Source organism: Schistocerca nitens, chromosome 10, assembly GCF_023898315.1.
Source record: "Schistocerca nitens isolate TAMUIC-IGC-003100 chromosome 10, iqSchNite1.1, whole genome shotgun sequence".
Classification (NCBI taxonomy): Eukaryota; Metazoa; Arthropoda; class Insecta; order Orthoptera; family Acrididae; genus Schistocerca; species Schistocerca nitens.
This window is the reverse complement of record NC_064623.1, coordinates 212,938,337-212,959,128: the sequence shown is the minus strand read 5'-3', so window position 1 is coordinate 212,959,128 and position 20,792 is coordinate 212,938,337. Positions and strand designations below refer to the sequence as shown.

Sequence of the window (20,792 nt, the reverse complement as noted above, 5' to 3'; positions counted from 1 at the left end):
TATTTCACACAACACAGAAAAACACAATTTGAAGAGAAAAAATAAGAAAACACATTAACATAACACTGAAAATAATATCTAGTTAATTGCAGCTGCGAAATACTTGGTGCAAATCTACATGCATGCCACAACTGTTTTACTGTACAACAATGAAAAACTACAACTACAACTACAATGGAAATTCTCTCTATAATTACGCGCTGCCAATAAACAAAAGCTACACTAATTACACAAACTACAAGAAAAGAACAGAAGATTCCAGTGAGGTATCCTAGGCTAAGGGTCGACATATGAAACGTCCCCTTTCGAACAATTTTGCTGGACTGTGCTTAAACTGACACACAATATTTTTAGCGCAACGCAATCTGACTTTCAATAATCTCTACAAGAGAATGGCCCTGACTAACATTAACCTGTACTTTTCACAAATCACTTACCTCACAAAAATCTTAGTTACTCCCACTACTGCAATACAGCCAGCGCCACTACTGCCAGCTAAATAAAAGACTCAAACTGTGGAAGGCACTAACTACTGATAGGGATAGTTAGCAAATGAAAGATATTAATAGAGACCAAACAATGTATTTACCTTGATATCATCATATATATATATATATATATATAGCAGTTCATGACAAATTTCAAAACTCCGCCATCTCTCTCCCCACATCCACCACTGCTGGCGGCTCACCTCCAACTGCGCAACGCTACGCGCTGTTCACAGCCAGCTGCCTAACACTACAATGGCGAGTATTACAACAATGCAAAGCAGCCACAGACTGCACACAGCACAGCCAGTGATTTTCATACAGAGGTGGCGTTACCAATAAAAAACCTAAACAGCCTACTTACATGGGGAGCATCATTCTCCCTGCTCACCAGACTGTGCAGTCTATCAACGAGAGCGGAAGATACAAGAAAGTAAGACGTAGGACCGTTTAAGTTACCAAGAGGCAAAGAAGAAGCTAGAACGACTCAACCCCACACCTATGTTGAGGAGTTATGCTACCGTCACACTGCCGCCACCAGCTCCTGCACAGACTCCCTTCTCTGTTGACCCACAGAGAACTGAAGTCACGTCTGCCCCACCGCTGGGACAGGCCACTCTCTCTTACACTGCTCCCAAAACACCCAGTTTGGGAGCAGTGCGCCCCAAGCAACCGGGGCGTCAGTCCCCGCCTCTCAGCCGGAGCGGCGACAGCCCTCTCCGGCTCCTCAGCCGGGGAAGCGACAGCTCTCTCCGGCTGCTCAGCCGGTGACGCAACAGCCTCCTCCGGCCTCACTTGTTCGGAAGGGATCCCTTGGGGGAGTCGCCCCCAGGGGCTCAGCATTCATTTGCTGGGTACGAGCTTGGCGACCCCGGGGTTCCTGAGCTGGGGACTGGTAAGCGCCGCCAGTCCCCTGTCACTGTAACCTCTGGGCATACTTCAACGACCACCGTGCGGCGTGGCGGTGGAACGTTGTGTGTCTCAGGGAATGGGAATCTTGGCTTGACCGCCCGGATTGCGAGGATGGAATAAACCTCTATTAAAAAAATCTCAATCTCAAAGTATGCTGTGCTCTGATGAGATGCATGGCTGTTGAGGTGGAACAGTCGATAGCAGGCAACCTCTGGGGAACCTGCCGCACCTCAGTTGTATAAGGCTTACCTAGGCACGCGGGGTTCTGTCTAGGTGGAGTTCTAGTTCCCTAGCTGCTTGTGGGACCGAGATGGATCCTTCGAAATCCTCTTTTCTTCCTCCCAGCGGAAAGGGTGGGCCGCTGGAAGGTTCTAACACCCAGTCTCTTAAGAGGGCCCGTGCAGTCAGTCCCCCTGACTCCGGCGCTTCTTTGAAATGTCCAGTCTTAGGTAACAGAATGCATTCTGGTAATCTGAATGTGTTTCTCATTGTGAAACGGAAGGAGGGTAGTTTCGAGAAGGTTTCGCCCTTCTATATACAAAAGGGATTGGAGGGAATCGGTGGCTCCTTAAAATCGGTGCAGCGCTTACGTAATGGGACCTTGCTAGTGGAAACTTCCACTTCTCAGCAAGCAACTAACCTCCAATCTGCTAAATGCCTTGGAGAGTATGCCATAGACGCTGAACTGCACAGCACCTTGAACTATAGCAAAGGTGTTGTGACATGCCGGGATCTAGCTGATATTCCCAAGGAAGAACTGCAACGTGAGTGGGCTCCGGAAGGTATCGTTGATGTCCAACACATCATGAAGAGGGTTGATGGCACTCTTGTCAAACCCGACTCCTTTATTCTGACCTTCAGTAGCACAAACTTCCTGAACATGTTAAAGCTGGCTTCCTTTGCCTTAGTGTGAGGCCTTATTTCCCGGCCCCAATGCGCTGTTTCAAATGCCAGCGTTTTGGGCATACCACCTTAGGCTGTAAAGGCGAAGCGACTTGAGGAAACTGTGGTCAGGCTGCTCATGAAGGAGTTGGTTGCTCGTCTCCGGCTAAATGTATTAATTGCTCTGGGAACCACCCTGTTTGGAGTAGGGACTGCCGCATATTTTTAGAGGAACGCAAGGTCCAAGAAATAAAAACAACCAAGCGTATCCCCTATGGTGAGGCCAAGAAGATCTATAAGTCGATGCAACATCCCACATTTGCTACATCTTTTGCATCCCTGGTACAGAAGCCTACTCCAAAAGTCGATGCCTCAACGCAGACTGAGGTGGAGAGTGTTAGCACTAACACCTGTAGCTGTCAGTGCACTTGCAACGCAGCCAGTGTTCCAGAGCCAGTAGCCCCTCCTCGCATGGCAGACAAAGGTACAGTGGCGGACTTGGTCCAGCCCCTCGCGCCTCCAACAGCTGACGTTGTCCCCAAGCCCAGTGCGCCAATTACCACTCCCACATCCGCTCCCCAAAAGTCCACCAAGCCACAGAAAGCTACTGTGCAGCAGCAACAGCGAGTCAAATCCCGTGGTAAACCATCTGACCATGCGGATGTTGTTTTACGCGAGGCTTCATCTGACTCTTCCCCAGAGTTGGAGTACGATGTATGTGTGGGGCAATCATCCCGTCCCACGCCTGCCCCTCCACCTGCTGCGGTCTCCCCACCCCGTCGGAGAGACAGGATGAAGGTGCTACCCCCAACATAGATGGCTCCCATACTCCAGTGGAACTTGCAAGGGTTCAGGACGCATGTGGAGGAACTTCGTCTACTTTCTCAGGGTAGACCACTGTGTCTCTGTCTCCAGGAGACGTATTTCCATCCATCATACTCCCCTGAGATACGAGGCTATACACTCCACAAAAAGGACGACCTGAGTGGAGAGAGAGAGCTACAGGAGGCGTAGGTATTTTCGTCAGGACGGACTACCATTCCTCGCCTCTCTCACTTACGACGACTCTACAGGCCGTCGCTGTGTCCGTGCACGTGCGTCATCCATTGACGTATGTTCACTTTACTTGCCCCCACATGATGCTCTTGATGAAGCGGCCCTCGCCGACCTTCTTACACAGCTCCCCCAGCCATTCATTATTTGTGGTGATTTTAATGCCCACAATGTGCTTTGTGGCTCTGCAATTACCTGCCCCAGGGGTAGAGCAATTGAGAGGCTTCTCCTGTCATCCTGTGCCTACTTGCTCAATGGAGGACAGAGTACTCATTTCTGCACGGCGACTGGGTCGTTCTCTGCCATAGATCCCTCGCTTTGCTCTCCAGCTCTTGCCGCTAGTGCTCACTGGGAAGTGGTCGCTGACTTGCATGGCAGTGATCATTTCCCAATCTGGATTCACCTGCCAGATGGCGTGGGCCCCGAAAGGAGACCACCACGATGGGTGCTCAGTGGATCTGACTGGACACATCATAGCCAGTTGGCCCAATTCGAACACTGTGCGAATGTTGAGGTGTGGGTGGATCATATTGCCAAAACGGTCCACCACGCCGCTGCAGCATCCATTCCACAGTCCACAGGCCACCGGAGACGTCCACCTGTGCCTTGGTGGAGTGACGAATGCCGCTCTGCAATCAGGACCAGGCGTGCGGCCTTGCGGCGGTTCAAGTGTCGGCCGACTGCTGACAATCTTGCAGCCTTTCGGGTGGCGAGGGCGAGATGTCGCCGCATTATTCGTGAGAGCAAGAAGAGGTCGTGGCAAAAGTTCCTGAACACCATTAATCGTTCCACCAAAAGTTCCATTGTGTGGGAGACCATTAGGAGAATTTCTGGCAGAGGAGGGAGGTGCCCCATAGCTGCTGTAATGAATAACGGCACTCTCCACACAGATCCGCGAGACATTGCCCAGACTATGGCAGCATATTTTGCGACAGTTACTGCCACAACCAGTCAGGATCCAGGTTTCCAGCGCCATAGAGGGGTTGCTGAGAGGTGTAGTCTGAACTTCCAGCCCACCTCTCATGAAGTTTACAACTGCCATTTTTCTATGTGGGAGCTGGATTCTGCATTGTCTGGAGCTCGTGACACATCCCCTGGTCACGACAGGATCCATTACAGTATGCTGTGACACCTCACAATGCGCAACAAAGAAATCCTCCTCGCACTTTTTAATGCCATTTGGGCGTCGGGTCACTTTCCTGACGCGTGGCGTGAGGCAGGTTTAATCCCTTTTTTAAAACCTGGGAAAGACCGCACGAGCCCAAGTAGCTACCGTAGTATTGCCCTCACTAGTTGCATAGGGAAGACCTTGGAGCGGATGGTCAACCGCCGCCTTGTCTGGATGTTAGAATCCCGGCAACTACTTAGTCGCTTTCAGTGTGGGTTCAGGAGGTTTCGTTCCACCTTCGATAACCTTGCCCTCCTGGAGGCGGCTATACAACAAGCTTTCCTCCGCCGTCATCAACTTCTAGGTGTATTTTTCGACATCGAGAAGGCCTACGATACCACTTGGAGGCGTCTCATCCTGGAGCAGCTTCATGAATGGGGTTTTCGTGGTTGTCTTCCTCTCTTTATTCAGTCTTTCCTCTCGCCACGATATTTTAGATACCGAATTGGTGACGTCCTGTCTGATCGCTTTGAGCAGGAGAATGGTGTCCCTCAGGGTAGCGATTTAAGTGTGACTCTCTTTGCCATCGCTATTAATAGCATTACGTCCATAGTGAAAAGTCCTGTCCAGTGTTCTTTGTTTGTGGATGATTTCTCTTTGTTCTGCTCTTCTTCAAGCCTTGCAACGACAACTCGTCAGTTGCAACTTACGATTAGGCGTTTGGATGACTGGGCGCTGAAGAATGGCTTTAAGTTTTCCACCGAGAAGTCTGTATGTGTTCTTTTTAACCGTTCTCGTTCGATTTTCAACTTTCCTGAGTTGCGCTTGAGGGACACTATTCTGTCTTTTAAAGACACGGTGAGATTTCTGGGGCTCATTTTTGACTCGAGGCTCACGTGGCTACCTCATCTTAAAGACCTGAAACTGCGGTCGCTTCAGGCTTTAAGTATTTTAAAATGTCTTAGCCACAGTACATGGGGAGCTGACAGGGCTTGTCTGCTCCAGTTTTACAGGGCGTTTGTGCGATCTCGGCTCGATTATGGGTGCACGGTGTATGGGTCTGCGAGGCCTTCGTACTTAAAGATGTTGGACGTTGTGCACCATGAAGGGCTTCGGTTGGCCACTGGGGCATTCCGAACTAGCCCCATACCAAGCCTCTGTGCAGAGGCTGGTGAACCGCCACTTCATATGCGGCGACGGCTACTTACGGTCCGCCAGGCGTATAAAACTTTGTCCACACCTGCATACCATACCGTTGCTCAGCCTCCTCTGGCACGGTTATTTCATAACCGGCAACGTGCGACGCAGCCCTATGGGATTCGCGCACAGGATTGCCTCGCTGCAATGTCTATGGCTGGTCTTCGTGTTTTACGTCGCGGTTGGAGCAGATCTCCACCTTGGCTCCTCCGGAGACCCAAACTTATTTTAGATTTGACTCGTTTTAAGAAGGATGGCACGCCAGATTTTACATTAGTCACTTTTTTTTAACATTTTAGATGTGCATCACGGTTTCACTGTCGTTTACACTGATGGCTCCAAACAGGAGACTTTCCTTGGCTGTTCTGTGGTGTTCCCTGATCATGTTACCCGGATTCGCCTCCCTGCTGAATATACCGTTTTCGCAGCGGAGCTCCACGCGATCCTGACGGCACTGGAGCAGATGAATCGTGTTCGGGGCGATCGATTTCTTCTCTGCTCCGATTCTCTTAGTGCCTTACAATCGCTGGAGAACCTATACCCAACTGAGGAGATGGTCCAGCTGATACACGGCCAACTGTACTTGCTCCAACAGCGGGGTAAAGAGGTATCCTTCTGCTGGGTGCCTGGTCATGTCGGCATGTGGGGCAATGAACAGGCTGATCGGGCTGCCAAGGAGGCCTGCAGAGAGCAGGATGTGCTCCAGTGTCCTATCCCCTTGCAGTCAGTCATCGCTGCACTCCACAGGAAGTGCATGGAGATGTGGGAGGACGAATGGCTGGCGGTGATGGCCAATAAACTGTGGTTGGTAAAGTCAACCACTCGGCCGTGGCGTTCCTCCTGCCGGCTGCTCAGGCGGGAAGAGGTGGCCCTCACACGTCTTCGGATCGGGCACTGCCCTCTGACGCATAGCTATTTATTACGGCCGGAGGATCCTCTGTTTTGTGATGCTTGTGGTGTGCACATCTCTGTCCAGCACATTTTAACAGACTGCATTTTATACCGTGATGCAAGGGCAGAAGCACAAGTTGATGGTGATCTGCCCTGTGTTTTAGCTAATGATGAGACGTGTGTGTGTAGGGTTTTTAAGTTTTGTGATGTGTCTGGACTCTGGCCTAAACTTTTAGGCTGGAGGTTTTAGTGTATTGCAGAGTGGCTGACTCTTCCCTTTTTTTCCTTGCGGTCAGCCAGCCACTTCCATCTGCTACATTGTTTTAGCCCCCTCTCTCGTTTTCTTCCTGTGTTGTCCATGTTTTACTGCTGACGTCCTGCTTCATCCCACGCTTCGATGTGGGTGAGCACATCTTTTCCAATGATTGTTTCCCGTGTTTTATGTTCCGTTTTATGTAAATGTTCTGAGCTTTTTTTCTTGACACCCGTCTCACTATGATACTGAACGGGCGCTGAAGACCTTGCTGTCGTGCGCCCACAAAACCCCTCTACTACTACTACTTGGGGGAGTCCCTTCCAAGGACTTCCCCAGTGTCTCCCAAGACACTAGCCAGTGGTTGAAGAAGCCACCAGCTGCTGGTCGAAGGGCTTCCCGCTCTTCATCTGTTCCCGATAATGCGTCAGGAAAGCCCTCCCAGCATGCCAACCCTCCTCGCAAAGACAAGAGAGAGGAAGCGTTCGTGCGGGAACCACTGGGTCCTTATCCTTCTTGGAGAGCTTCCTCTTCTGTCAGCTCAGCCTCTGAGGATGAGGTCGAGCTCTTTGCGTCCCCTGACGACCTGGATCTCGCGGTCTCCTCAGAAACCATGGCTGTAGCGACGTCCGTCACTCAGTCGGTGGCAGCATGTGACCCTGTGAAGTAATTTGCTTTTTCAGTACCTTCATGCCGTTACAGGACACGCTTTGTACGATCCTCCAGTGGAATTGTGGCGGTTATTTTAGCCATCTCCCTGAGCTACGACAGCTTCTAACCCTGACACCTGCTTTCTGCATTGCCCTCCAGGAAACCTGGTTCCCGGCAATGCGGACCCCTGTCCTTCGTGGATACAGGGGTTATTACTGCAACCGTAGCACCTACAATTAGGTGGAGCCTGCGTGTATGTCCTTACCTCTGTATATAGTGCTCCTGTACCCTTTCAAACATCATTGAAAGCTGTGGCTGTCCGCGTAAGGACTACCCAGGACATAACCGTCTGCAGTGTTTATCTCCCTCCAGGTGGTACAGTCTCCCTGACCGAATTGGCTGCACTTGTCGCCCAACTCCCCACGCATTTCCTTCTCCTGGGGGATTTTAACACCCACAATCCCCTGTGGGGTGGAACGAGGGTTACTGGCCGAGGCAGAGAGGTCGAGAATCTCATCTCCCAACTCGACCTCTGCCTCTTAAACACTGGCGCTGTCACACACTTCAGTGTGGCGCATGGCACGTTCTCGGCCATAGATCTGTCGTTGTGCAGCCCAGGGCTTGTACCATCGGTCCACTGGAGAGTCCACGAGGACTTGTGTGGTAGTGACCATTTTCCGATCTTCCTTTCACTACCACAGCGTCGCTCCCTTGCACGCTCGCCTAGATGGGCATTTAGCAAGGCAAACTGGGACACGTTCTCCTCTGCTGCCACTGTTGAATCTCTCCCCCATGGTACCATCGATGTGGCGGTTGAGACACTGACTGCAGCGATTGTTTCCGCTGCGGAACGTACCATTCCTCGTTCGATAGGGTGCCCCCGGCGAAAGTCGGTGCCTTGGTGGTCTCCAGAGGTCGCTGACGCCATTAAAGAACGTCGGCGGGCTCTTCAGCGACATAAGCGGCACCCGTCTTTGGAGAACCTCATTTTCTTCAAACGTCTTCGTGCTCAGGTACGGAGGCTTATCAAACGGCGGAAACAGGAGTGCTGGGAGAGGTATGTTTCCAACATTGGTTCCCGTACTTCCCCCTCCCAGGTGTGGATGAAGATTCGGCGCATCTATGGATTGCAGTACTCTACAGGTGTCCCAGGGCTTACCATCAACGGGGCGGTATCCACCGATGCCGATGCAATCGCCGAGCATTTCGCACAGCACTATGTTCGGGCCTCTGCGTTGGGGAATTACCCGCCTGCGTTTCGCGCGCTCAAACGCCGGGAGGAAGGCAAACGGCTTTCTTTCGCTTCTCGCCACCCTGAGGCGTATAACGCCCCATTTAGTTTGTGGGAACTCCAGAGCGCCCTGGCACAGTGCCCCGATACAGCCTCTGGGCCAGATGGCATCCACAATCAGATGCTCAAACACCTGTCCCCGGACTGTCAGCGATGTGTTCTTGCCATCTTCAACCGTCTATGGGGTGATGGTGTCTTTCCGTCGCAGTGGCGAGAGAGTACCATCATTCCGGTGCTGAAGCCTGGTAAGGACCCGCTTACTGTGGATATCGGCCCATCAGCTTGACAAATACTCTGTGCAAGCTGCTGGAACGCATGGTGAGTCGACGGCTGTGTTGGCTGCTCGAGTCTCGGGGTCTTCTGGCTCCATGCCAGAGCGGCTTCCGTCAGGGCCGTTCCACCGCCGATACTTTGGTCTTCCTTGAGTCTGCAATCCGCACTGCTTTTTCCAGGCGCCAACACCTCGTCTCCGTGTTTTTCGACCTCTCCAGAGCATATGACACGAGACCCCAGGGGCTCAGCATTCATTTGCTGGGTACGGGCTTGGCGACCCCGGGGTCCTAAGCTGGGGTCTGGTCAGCGCCGCCAGTCTCCTGTCACCGTAACCCCCGGACATGCTTCAGCGACCACCGTATGGCGCGGCGGTGGAATGTTGTGTGCTGCGGGGACTGGTAATCTTGGCTTGACCGCCTGGATTGCGAGGAAGGCCAACCTCTATAAAAACCCCTCAATCTTCCGGTGTGCTCCGCGCCTATGAGATGCATGGCTGTTGAGGTGGAACAGTCGCAAGCGGGCAACCTCTGGGGCACCTGCCACACCCCAGTTGTATACGGCTTACTCAGGCACGCGGGGCTCTGTCTGAGCGGACCTTTAGTTCCCTAGCTGCTCGTGGGACCGCAATGGACCCTTCGACCTCTACATTTACCCCTACCAGTGGCTTGGGTGGGCCACTGGTAGGAAAACACACCCCATCGAAGAAGCGACTTCGTGCTGCGAGTCCTCCAGCGCCTAGTGTTGATAGAGATTTATCAGACTGTCGTAACAGAGCACATGCTGATAATCAGAATGTGTTTTTGATTATTAAACGGAAGGAGGGTAGCTTTGAGAGGGTTTCTCCCTTTTACATCCACAAGGGTCTTGAGAGAATTGCAGGAACACTTAAATCTGTGAAGCGACTGCACAATGGTACTCTGTTAGTTGAGACATCTAGTTCCCGTCAAGTCACTTCTCTTCGGAAAGCAACCTGTCTCGGTGAGTACGCTATCGAGACCGAGCTCCACTCCACTCTTAACTACAGTAAGGGTGTTGTGACATGTAGGGACTTGGTGGATATCCCCACAGACGAGTTAAAATCTGAATGGGCTGATGAAGGTATTGTTGACGTGCAGCATATTATGAAACGAGTAGATGGGAACCTAGTCAAATCCGACTCGTTTATTCTCACGTTCAGTTGCCCACGACTCCCTGAGCATGTTAAAGCGGGGTTCTTACGTTTGCCAGTAAGGCCATATTTCCCCAACCCAATGCGCTGTTTTAAATGTCAGCGCTTTGGGCATACTACGTTGGGGTGCAATGGGATAGCCACTTGTGGTAAATGTGGTCAGCCTGCCCATGAAGGAGCTGATTGTTCATCGCCTGTGAAGTGCGTGAATTGCTCTGGGAGTCGCCCTGTCTTGAGCCGGGTCTGCCCCGTCTATCTCGACGAACGGAAGATCCAGGAGATCAAAACATCTAAGCGCATCCCCTATGGTGAGGCCAAGAAGCTCTTTAAGGCCATGCAACCTCCTGTGTTTACGACATCTTTCGCTTCCGCTCTGAAAAAACCGGTACAAATGGCCACTGTTGCTACGCAAATGGAGGTTGCTAGTGTTAGCACTAATACCTGCATTCGCCAGTGCACTTGTGCTGCTGCGGTTGTTTTGAAACCTGTGGCTGTCCCCGCAACGTCGGACAAGGCCGTGGTTGCTGATATCTGGGTACTTCCTGCCTCTTCCCATATGGCGCCTTCTGCCAAGGCGGGTACAGCTCCACCTGCTGCCAAGGCTCTGCCTTCTCAGCCCCCCAAGACAAAGACGCCGAAGGTGAAGGTTTTGCCACCTGCGGAGACTGGTCAGGGTCGGTCCGATGACGAGGCCATCGTACTGTCTGACATCTCCCATGGGTCGTCATCGGAGCTGATGGACATTGACGTCGACCGGGGGCGATCTTCTCGCCCCAGGAATAAATCTCCGGCCAGTACGGGATCTCCTCCAAAACACAGAGGCAGGGTGAAAGTTCAGCCACCCTGATCACTGGCTCCCATATTACAGTGGAACCTGAATGGGTTCAGGACGCATGTGGCCGAATTACAACTCCTTGTACGAGAGTGCCCTTTGTGCTTATGTCTCCAAGAGACACATTTTCGGGCCACTGATGCTCCTTCTTTACGGGGCTATACCGTATATCGGAAAGATGATCTGACGGGGGAAAGGGCAAAAGGTGGTGTTGCGGTTTTTGTCCGTGACATGCACCCCTCATCTGAGCCCCCTCTCGTTACAGACTTGCAAGCAGTTGCAGTTCACATTCTTGTGGGTCGGAGGCTCACAGTCTGTTCCCTTTACTTACCACCTCAGGATGCGATAGACTCTGAGGCTCTCACAGACCTTATTAGCCAACTCCCCCGCCGATTTCTTCTTCTGGGGGACTTCAATGCTCATAATGTCTTATGGGGCTCTTCGACTACTTGCCCCAGGGGTCGCCTTCTGGAAAACCTCATTATGTCTGAAGAACTGTGCATCCTCAACTCTGGTGCTCCCACTCATTTCAGTACTGCTTCTGGGTCGTCATCAGCTATTGACCTTTCCTTTTGCTCTCCAGCACTCGCCGATTCTGCTCTGTGGGAGGTTGCTGCAGACCTCCATTCTAGTGACCACTTCCCCCTTTGGATTCGCCTCCTGGATGAGGCTGTGGTATTACCAGTGCCGCCCAGGTGGCACCTCTGCAGAGCTGACTGGACACTTTTCAGCCAACTGGCTGTTTTGGAGCACCGTGCCAGCGTCCACGAATGGGTAGACCATGTTACAGCCGTGATCTCCCATGCTGCTGAATTGTCCATCCCACGGTCATCCGGACATCCCAAGAGGCGTCCTGTCCCTTGGTGGACCACTGAGTGCCGCTCAGCTATCCGAGCCCGCCGTGCAGCTTTGCGCCGCTTCAAGTGCCGTCCCTCCGCTGACAATCTTGCGGCCTTTCGGGTGGCAAGGGCCAAGGCGCGGCGAGTGATTAAAGAGAGCAAACGACGGTCATGGCAATCGTTCCTGAACTCCATCTCCCGCTCCACTAGTTCTACAAAAGTATGGGAAGCCATCAGGAGGATTTCCGGGAAACGCAGCCAACTACCTGTCACGGCATTGCTGCATTAGGGAAGTCTTCTCACGGCGCCGAGAGACATTGCCCAGACACTGGCCGGCATCTACCGCCACTATTCACTGTGATCCAGATTTCTGCCGCTACCGCACTGCCATCGAGAGGGCTCACTTGGACTTCCGGTCTCCAAATTCTGAGCCCTACAACTGCCCCTTCACAATGTGGGAACTGGATTCGGCGCTGTCTGAGGCTCATGATACTGCGCCTGGCCACGATCAAATCCGGTACAGCATGCTGCAGCACTTGTTACTGCCTTCCAAGGAAGTTCTCCTGAATTTTTTTTAATATGATTTGGTTATCTGGCACGTACCCTGACTCGTGGAGAGAGGCGATTTTGATCCCCCTCCTCAAACCGGGGAAGGACCGAACGCATCCCAGTAGTTATCGGAGTATTGCTTTGACGAGCTGTGTCGGGAAGACGTTGGAACGCATGGTAAACCGTCGCCTGGTTTGGCTGCTAGAGACCAGGCAGCTCCTTAGCCCCTCTCAGTGTGGCTTTCGGAGATGTCGTTCCACTATCGACAACTTGACCCTGCTTGAGGCGGCCATCCAGCAGGCCTTCCTGCGTAACCAGCATTGTCTAGGTGTCTTCTTTGACATTCATAAGGCGTATGACACTACTTGGCGCCGCCATATCCTCAATCAACTCCATGAGTGGGGCTTTCGTGGCCGTCTCCCCATCTTCATTCGGTCCTTTCTTTCCCACCGCCTCTTTCGATATAGGGTTGGTAACGTGCTATCTGCTTTGTATGTGCAGGAGAATGGTGTTCCTCAGGGAAGCGTTTTAAGTGTCACCCTCTTTGCCGTCGCCATTAACAGTATCACGTCCACTATCCGGAGTCCTGCCCAATGCTCCTTGTTTGTGGACGATTTTGCTGTTTTCTGTTCTTCCTCCAGTCTCGTCACTGCTAGTCGGCAGTTGCAGCTTACGATACAGCGATTAGAGGCATGGACTGCGAAGACGGGTTTTACCTTTTCTGCAGACAAATGTGTGTGTGTTCATTTTAATCGTTCTCGACGTCTTTTTACCTCCCCTGAATTGCGTCTGAGGGACACCATTCTTCCTTTAAGAGACACTGTGAGGTTCCTGGGCCTCACTTTTGATTCCAAGTTGTCGTGGTTGCCTCACCTTAAAGACCTCAAGGTGCGGGCCCTGAAGGCGCTGAATATTTTGAAGTGTCTGAGCCATCGGTCCTGGGGAGCAGATCGGGCGCGTCTGCTGCAGTTTTATAGGGCTTTCGTCCGATCGCGTCTTGAGTATGGTTGCACCGTGTATGGGTCCGCACGGCCTTCGTATCTGAAGATCCTTGACGCAGTACACCATGAGGGTATCAGGCTGGCCACTGGTGCCTTCCGTACCAGTCCCATCCCCAGCCTGTGTGCTGAGGCAGGGGAACCGCCGCTCGCCATCCGGCGGAAACTCCTCATGGTGCGACGGGTGTGTCAATTCCTTGCCTGTCCTACCTCCCCTGCGTACCCTACCGTTGCCCGACCGCCTATGGAACGTCTTTTTTCCAGTCGTCCCAGGGCAACGAGACCATTTGGGATTCGTGCCAAGCATTTGCTTGAGTCCCTTGGTGTCGAGCGTGTGGCCCCCCAACGACAAGGTTTTACTCGCCTGCCTCCCTGGTTGCTCCAGAGGCCCAGCGTCCTTTTAGACTTGTCGGAGTACCGGAGGAGCTGCACTCCTGCGTTTGTTTTTACCTCCTTATTTTATGATATTTTAAACCTGCATCCCGACCATGTACCAGTTTTTACGGATGGCTCTAAACAGGGGGACTCTGTTGGTTGTGCTGTTGTTTTCCCTGATCGAGTCGTCAAGTTACGGCTTCCTGCGGCGTTTACCATCTTTGATGTCGAATTGTTTGCGATCTTGCGGGCATTGGAGCAGATGAGATGTGTTCCCAGTCGTAAGTTCCTCATCTGTTCTGACTCCCTGAGTGCCCTTCAGACCATGCAACACTTGTACCCAGCGGATACGGTCGTCCAGAACATCCATGATGCCCTACTCCCCCTGCAACGGCAGGGGAAGGAGGTTTCCTTCTGCTGGGTGCCGGGGCACGTGGGTATTAGGGGCAACGAACTGGCGGATGTGGCTGCCAAAGATGCGTGTTCCCTCCCTCACGTTGTTGCATGTGCCGTCCCCCTCCATGCTGTTACCTCCCTCCTGCGTTTTCGCGTTCTGCGTCGGTGGGAAGAGGAGTGGCTGGCAGTCGGTGAAAATAAGCTGCGTCTGATCAAGGCCACCACGCGGCCCTGGCGTACGTCCTACCAGTCATGCAGGCGGGATGAGGTTCTCCTCACTCGCCTCCGCATCGGGCACAGTCCCTTCACGCATGATTTTTTACTCCGGCGGGAGGACCCCCCAATCTGCAGTGCTTGTGGCGTCCAGATTACTGTCCGCCACATTTTACTTGACTGTCTTTTATTCTCTGACCAGAGGGCGGTGGTTTCTTTGCCGCCGGATTTGCCCTCTATTTTACAAGATGACGCGACTACTGTATTTAAGGCCTTACGGTTTTGTGTCCTGTCCAATTTGTTGCCTCGGATTTTAGGGAGAGGGTTTTAATGTACTACTGGGTGACTGGCTCACCCAGGTTTTAGGTAAGAGGTCAGCCAGTCACGATCACCTCCTTGTTTCCCTTCGGTTTCTGTTCTCTTTTCCCTGTTTCCCTTCCTTTTTCGTGTGTTCCTTCTCCTCTTGTTTTGCCTCTGTATGTGAGGATGTAAAACTGCGTCAGGTCTGTCTCTTTTAGCCGTACTCCTTGTTCGCTGTCCGTCTTAGTCCCTTCACTGCATGTGTTCCTGTTTTTCTGCGTTTGGGCGCTGATGACCCCGCTGTTTAGCGCCCGTAAACCTCACACACACACACACACACACACACACACACACACACACACACACAGACAAGGTTAAGGAGGATGGGTTCATCCTGTACTTTTGCATAGAAAGGTAACCTGCCTCACCACCATTTTAAAATGGGGACTGTGGATTGCAGTAATATTGCCTGAGGATGAGGGTTTTATTGTCGAATTTACTAAACTTGTATTCATGTATGGTATGAAGTTATGCTCATGAGATGACATGCATGTATATAGTATTGTCCTTTCTATTATTTAATCTAAGTTCAGTTTATTGAACATGTAGTACTTTGCTGCCAGCCATTTATTGAGTGTTTGTTGATTGCATACTTCCTTCATCTTTATACTTTCAGTCAAGTCGTGATATGTTGCTGGCGTTTGCTGGAGAATTTTTATCAGCTGTTGGTGACGTCATAAAGTGTCTGCGACAGTTTGGTTACGTTGTAACTCATGAACAGTCATATCTGAATGAGTTTGATTATGCTGTGACCAGGCTTCTTGATCTTCGGGATGGTATTCGCTTGTGGTAAGTGCTTCATGCAACTGAATGACACTGTGACTGTATATATGGATGGTAAAATCAAATTTATTATTGTTTCAATTTACTGAAGGCCATGATTTCACTTTATTTCACTTCATTCCCAGTCGTGTTATGGAAATAATACTGCAAGACGAAACAATCATGTCAAAGCTTAGAGCACCGGCTTGGTCAACACAATGTAGGACTTGCGTTTGCATCTCTAATTTCGGCAGGCTTTGATATAAAAAGCAATATTACATCACGTGACATTGTAGATGGTCACAGAGAAAAAACGCTTTCGTTACTGTGGCAGATACTCCCGAAGTTTCAGGTAAATAGTCAAATCATAGTTTAATAAATGAATTTGAGTCTATATGTTCTAACTCTATTGTTATGTTTTTTGTTTTTTTTAGCTACCTAAGTATGAGGCTGCTGCAGTGAAGCTACAACGTTGGTGGAGAAGAAATTTGATCATAACTAGTGAAGAATAAGAAAATCAGCTATTACAATTCAGCAGAAATTTAGAGCAACAAAGTTAATGAAGTATGAAAGAAATATTTTTCTAATGAAAAAAGCTGCTGCTGTAGTGATACAAAAATGGGCCAGGAAAGTACTGCCCGGGAAACAACAGAGGAGAATTTTTATTAGACAAAGGGAGAGTGCAGTAGTTATTCAGAGGTGGTGGAGAGCAATTTTAGTACAGCGGCATCGTGAGGTCTTAAATAAAAGAATGGTAGCTAAAGTACTTTACATTCAGAGATGGTACAGATCACAAATGCATATGCGCAAACAGAGGACTTGGTATCAAAGATTGCTTTTGTCGGTCAGATTGGTCCAGCAGAGATTTCGAGCCAACAGAGCAATGAAGCAACAGCAGGCTGCTTTCCATCTCCAAAGGGCTGCTGCCTGCAAAATACAGTGTTGGATTAGAGCTGTTCATTTAATGAGAAAAGGACGAACATCATTTTTGGAACAAAAAAGTAGTGCAGTGATTATACAACAGTGGTATCGAAATATGCGTTCAACAAAATTACAGCAACAAGAGCACCAAAAACTGAGGTTAATAGTGATACACATTCAACAGAAATACAGGGATACATTGTTGATGAAATATGATAGAAATATTTATCAGAGGAAAAAGTGGGCATCTGTTATTATTCAGAGATGGTTTCGAGCCACTCTTAATATGAAACGTCAGCGTGATTTGTATTTGACACAGAGATGTTGTATTATTACTATACAGAGATGGTTCAGGAGTGTTTGGTCCAAAAGAGAAAGAGAAGCAATACGAAAAGTACTAGTTCCCATATCCCAATCAGAAATTGAAAATCGTGCTGCGGTCAAAATACAGGTACATTATGTTGCGTTACCAGTAGTTTATATTGTTCATAAATGTGTCCACATAATTTACAGAACTGTAGATACTATACATTTCTATTCTGCCTATTTTTACAGGCCTTTTGGAGGGGTTTTGCTGCACGAAAGCGGCTGCCTAGTAACTGCTTAAGTCTGAAAAATAGAGGTGTTACCAGAAACCCCTCGCAACCTGTTCAGACATTGCGGTGGAAGTACACAAATATTCTGAGGTGCTTTGAACAGAATTCCCTGGGACAGTTGATCATGCTCTTCGAGTCTCTAAGTAAGTTCACTATTCAAATGATGTAGGCTTTCATGGCCAGTAACGCAGCATTTTTGTTGTCCTTACTAATAGATTACTGCCGTGGCCACTGTCTCCGGTTTTATCTGTCAACTGACTGGATTTGCAGTTCCTTCCTCACAACTTTACAGTGGTTGAACATGAGAACAACTATTGCATCATTATATAACAGTATTACAAATCAGACCTAGCTGTAAATATAGGGTTGAATACCACAGAACTGCACTAGGTATGGTCGTAATTAAAAATATATCCCCACACGTTCCAAGTGGTGAACCAACTCCAACTGACGTACTCAAATTGACGTCTGTGTTCCATGCTGGTACCATATTGATATTTCGATATCATGTTTATTACTAACTGACTAATGTGATTAATGGTTCACAGTCCCAGTGGCAGGTGGCCTACCTAACAGCTTTCAGGGGCAAGAAAAATTTGACTTTTCAATGCTTTATATAATTGGTTGAATTTAAAACACCGTCGTAATTTAATCATTAAGAGGCGTAATCTTTTGTTAAAAGAAGAGTTTAACTTAGTAAGACAAGTATTACAGTTGGAAACTATGTCTTGAGCCAGTAGAGCTCACTAATAGTTCCCACTATATTCATTCAGTATTTGAGAATGAGAGCACATGGTGTTTTCTAATAAACTTTAAACCTAATTTCAAACCTTTAATAAACTTTTTCTCACATACTGCTATATGCTTAATGTCAAGTATTTAACACACTTACTCATTTGTAAAGTAATCACATGTTTGGAGCTGTTTTATATGTGGGAGTTGAGTCCTTTAAAGAATCGAGGTTTGACTGTTAGTATTCTGTTATATTGGTAATTGATGAGTTGAGTGAAACATAAGGAAATGCATTTTTTCTGTTTTATCTTTTTGCAGCTTCTTTGACAACTGTCTAGAGATGTATGTAAAGATTTTTCTGCAAGTGAATACCTACCAAAAGTTTTCGTTGAACTTAAACTAGCAAATCGTTCATTTGCATATCAGAGACTGTTCATTTGGAACACAGTTACTCTTGAATCTGGCAAAATACCCAGAAAACAGGGACAACATTTGGCAGGTAATATTTCTTCATATGGTGTGTATTCGCAAAATTAATGTTCATCTTTTGGTAAATAAACTATGTTTCTGCAAATTTTGTGGTTATTTGTAATTCTAAATTTTTATACAGGTTGATGAGGCCCTAGAAATTGTTTCGACTGATGATGCAGTTTATGGGAACACAGTTACCAATATTCTCCAATTGCTGCAAAGTACTTTGGTTGCTTGCTGATGATCCTTTGAAAGCACAAGTAGGTATTCACTTCTTAACTTTTCATAATGTCTTCTCCTGGCACCACTGTTTGCTTCGCTTCCCGTTTCCCGTTTCTCGTTTCTTGTTGGACTCTTTTTGTTAGTGTGGTCATGTTCATGGGCTTAATATGCACTATGTATTGAAGAGCATTATTGTTACGTATTTTTTATTATTGAATCAATTTGTAAAGGGTGTTAATATAGTAACTTACATGTAAAACAATTAAAAATTAAGACAAATTCAGTTTGTACTCAATGTTTTAAAGTAGCATTGTCATCTCACGTAAACTCCGAAGAAAAAAGGATAGAATATTTTAATTGTCAAAATAAATCATTAGTAGACAAAATTTCGCAAAAATATTCTGTATACATTTGGGATTCAAAGAAATTATTTCGTGTGGAGAATGAAGTCTACAAAACAATAATCAGAAAAGTATCTAGTTAGTGTCAGATGCTTGAAAGTGACTGATTTTTGACCATTGCTCTGTTTTGAGCAGGACTACTTACAGGGAAGCTCCATATTAACGAACCTGCTTTGAAGGAATTCTGACTTTCGATGAAAATCTTCGTCATTCTTCCTGAAATTGTCACAAGAACAATGTGAGTTTGCAGAATGAGATTTTCACTCTGCAGCGGAGTGTGTGCTGATATTAAACTTCCTGGCAGATTAAAACTGTGTGCCAGACCGAGACTCGAACTCGGGACCTTTGCCTTTTGCGGGCAAGGTTCGCAGGAGAGCTTCTGTAATGTTTGGAAGGTAGGAGACGAGGTACTGGCAGAAGTGATGCTGTGAGGACGGGGCGTGAGTCGTGCTTGGGTAGCTTGGTTGAGCACTTGACCGCGAAAGGCAAAGGTCCCGAGTTCGAATCTCGGTCCGGCACATAGTTTTAATCTGCCAGGAAGTTTCAATGTGAGTTTGGTTTGCTTTTAGTAAACCTTGTTTTAAAAAGTGGGTCTTTAAGGAATTAACACTAAATGGTCTGCAAATTGAAGCCTACTAGTGCTGAAATTCCTAACATGTTTACACTGACAAGATATTGGCATCACATGTCTGAATGCTTGCTGCTGTTCCTTTAATTTTCAATCAGTCACCTGGAAGTTGTTAATAGTTATCACAATCAATTCTTGTCAGTTGGTAGGTTGCAGTTTTTGGTTGATAATTTTGAACTCTCAAGTCACCCATGTTACCAGATAAAACAGCTGCAAGGCCTATCCACTTTTTGGCTTAAAAGATATGTTTTAGTACAATTAAGATGGCAAGTTGAGAAAAAAATTCACATTATTTCTCATTTGACCACAAATATGTAAATATAAGAAGATAATGAAACAGATAAGAATACAGAGCGTGAACTACAGATTTCTGCACACAGGTGATGTGATTTAATGTCACAGAAAATGTTACGTTTATGGCCAATTGCGCATGAACTGGTAATATTGTGATATTTACCCAAGCGTTGGATTCTGCACTGTATAAGAGTGGAAATTTTGTGTAGTTACAGCCAGTAAACCTAGAAAGCTTACAATTCAGCAGAAAACGGTAGTTCTTATTGCTGAAGACAATCATAACATTAAAATCTTGCATGGCAGAGAAATATGATTTGATGCTGTCGTCTTTATGTGGTATGATAAAAAAGAGGCCTTTGACTGCTGAAACTCGTAGTTCTGGTGCATTAAATAGGAAGAACATTCATGCTTCATTGTGTTCGTCAGGATAGAAGTCAGGAGCGGAGGGCGTTGTAAAATGAAAATTAATTGAGTGGAATGGACTCAGTTTATTCTTGTAATGATGGTACAGTGGTGCCTACGTAGGGCCGAGCAGCCCCAAGAGGGGTTGCCGTCTGCTCATCAGAGAGGCAGAGGCTAGAGGAGCGACTACTCGGGGCCGAGGTCAGAAGCTAAGAGAACGCGGAGCTGTTTCCATGCCGCCCTCGCTGCTCCCGGCCGCGTCCCCACGTGATCACACGATTAGTCTCTGATTGGAGGATTGATTCCGCCAACGCGCCTTGCTAGTAGCGTGCCCCCGTCAGCGCAACCGACCCGTGGGACTTGAGTCTGACCGAGGAGCACGTGGCAGGAATGTGCCGACCATGGACTTCCGGCCAGCACCTTCCACCACAGTATGCCTAAGCCGGCTACGGCCGAACATTATGCGTGGAAAAATTTAATTTAGTAAAATTTTGTCGGCAATGATCCCTCTTTGGGGGTCTCCTCCCTGCACATCCTTTCCCCTTCCGAAGAAGGCTCTCTGGATGAAAATGAATGAGCTTATTCTAATTGAATCTGCTGAGCCGGCAGAGTTCTGAGCTCAGGTAACAGCGTC

The 20,792-nt window shown here is 48.6% G+C and overlaps 1 protein-coding gene across 2 annotated transcripts; it reads left to right on the top strand.

Annotated features, from left to right (window-relative positions):
- The first annotated feature begins 16,092 nt into the window (after positions 1-16,092).
- Positions 16,093-18,430, top strand: LOC126210396 (protein abnormal spindle-like). 2 transcript variants are annotated; one of them, XM_049939625.1, is made up of 4 exons: positions 16,099-16,863; positions 16,968-17,151; positions 18,059-18,239; positions 18,351-18,430. In XM_049939625.1, the coding sequence occupies exons 1-3, from the start codon at positions 16,243-16,245 to the stop codon at positions 18,076-18,078; spliced, it is 825 nt and encodes a 274-aa protein (XP_049795582.1). In that variant the 5' UTR covers positions 16,099-16,242; the 3' UTR covers positions 18,079-18,239; positions 18,351-18,430. The 2 variants fall into 2 exon arrangements, with proteins under 2 accessions (XP_049795581.1, XP_049795582.1); XM_049939624.1 differs by lacking the exons at positions 18,059-18,239; positions 18,351-18,430 and having other exon boundaries at positions 16,093-16,863; positions 16,968-17,664.
- Positions 18,431-20,792: the final 2,362 nt, after the last annotated feature.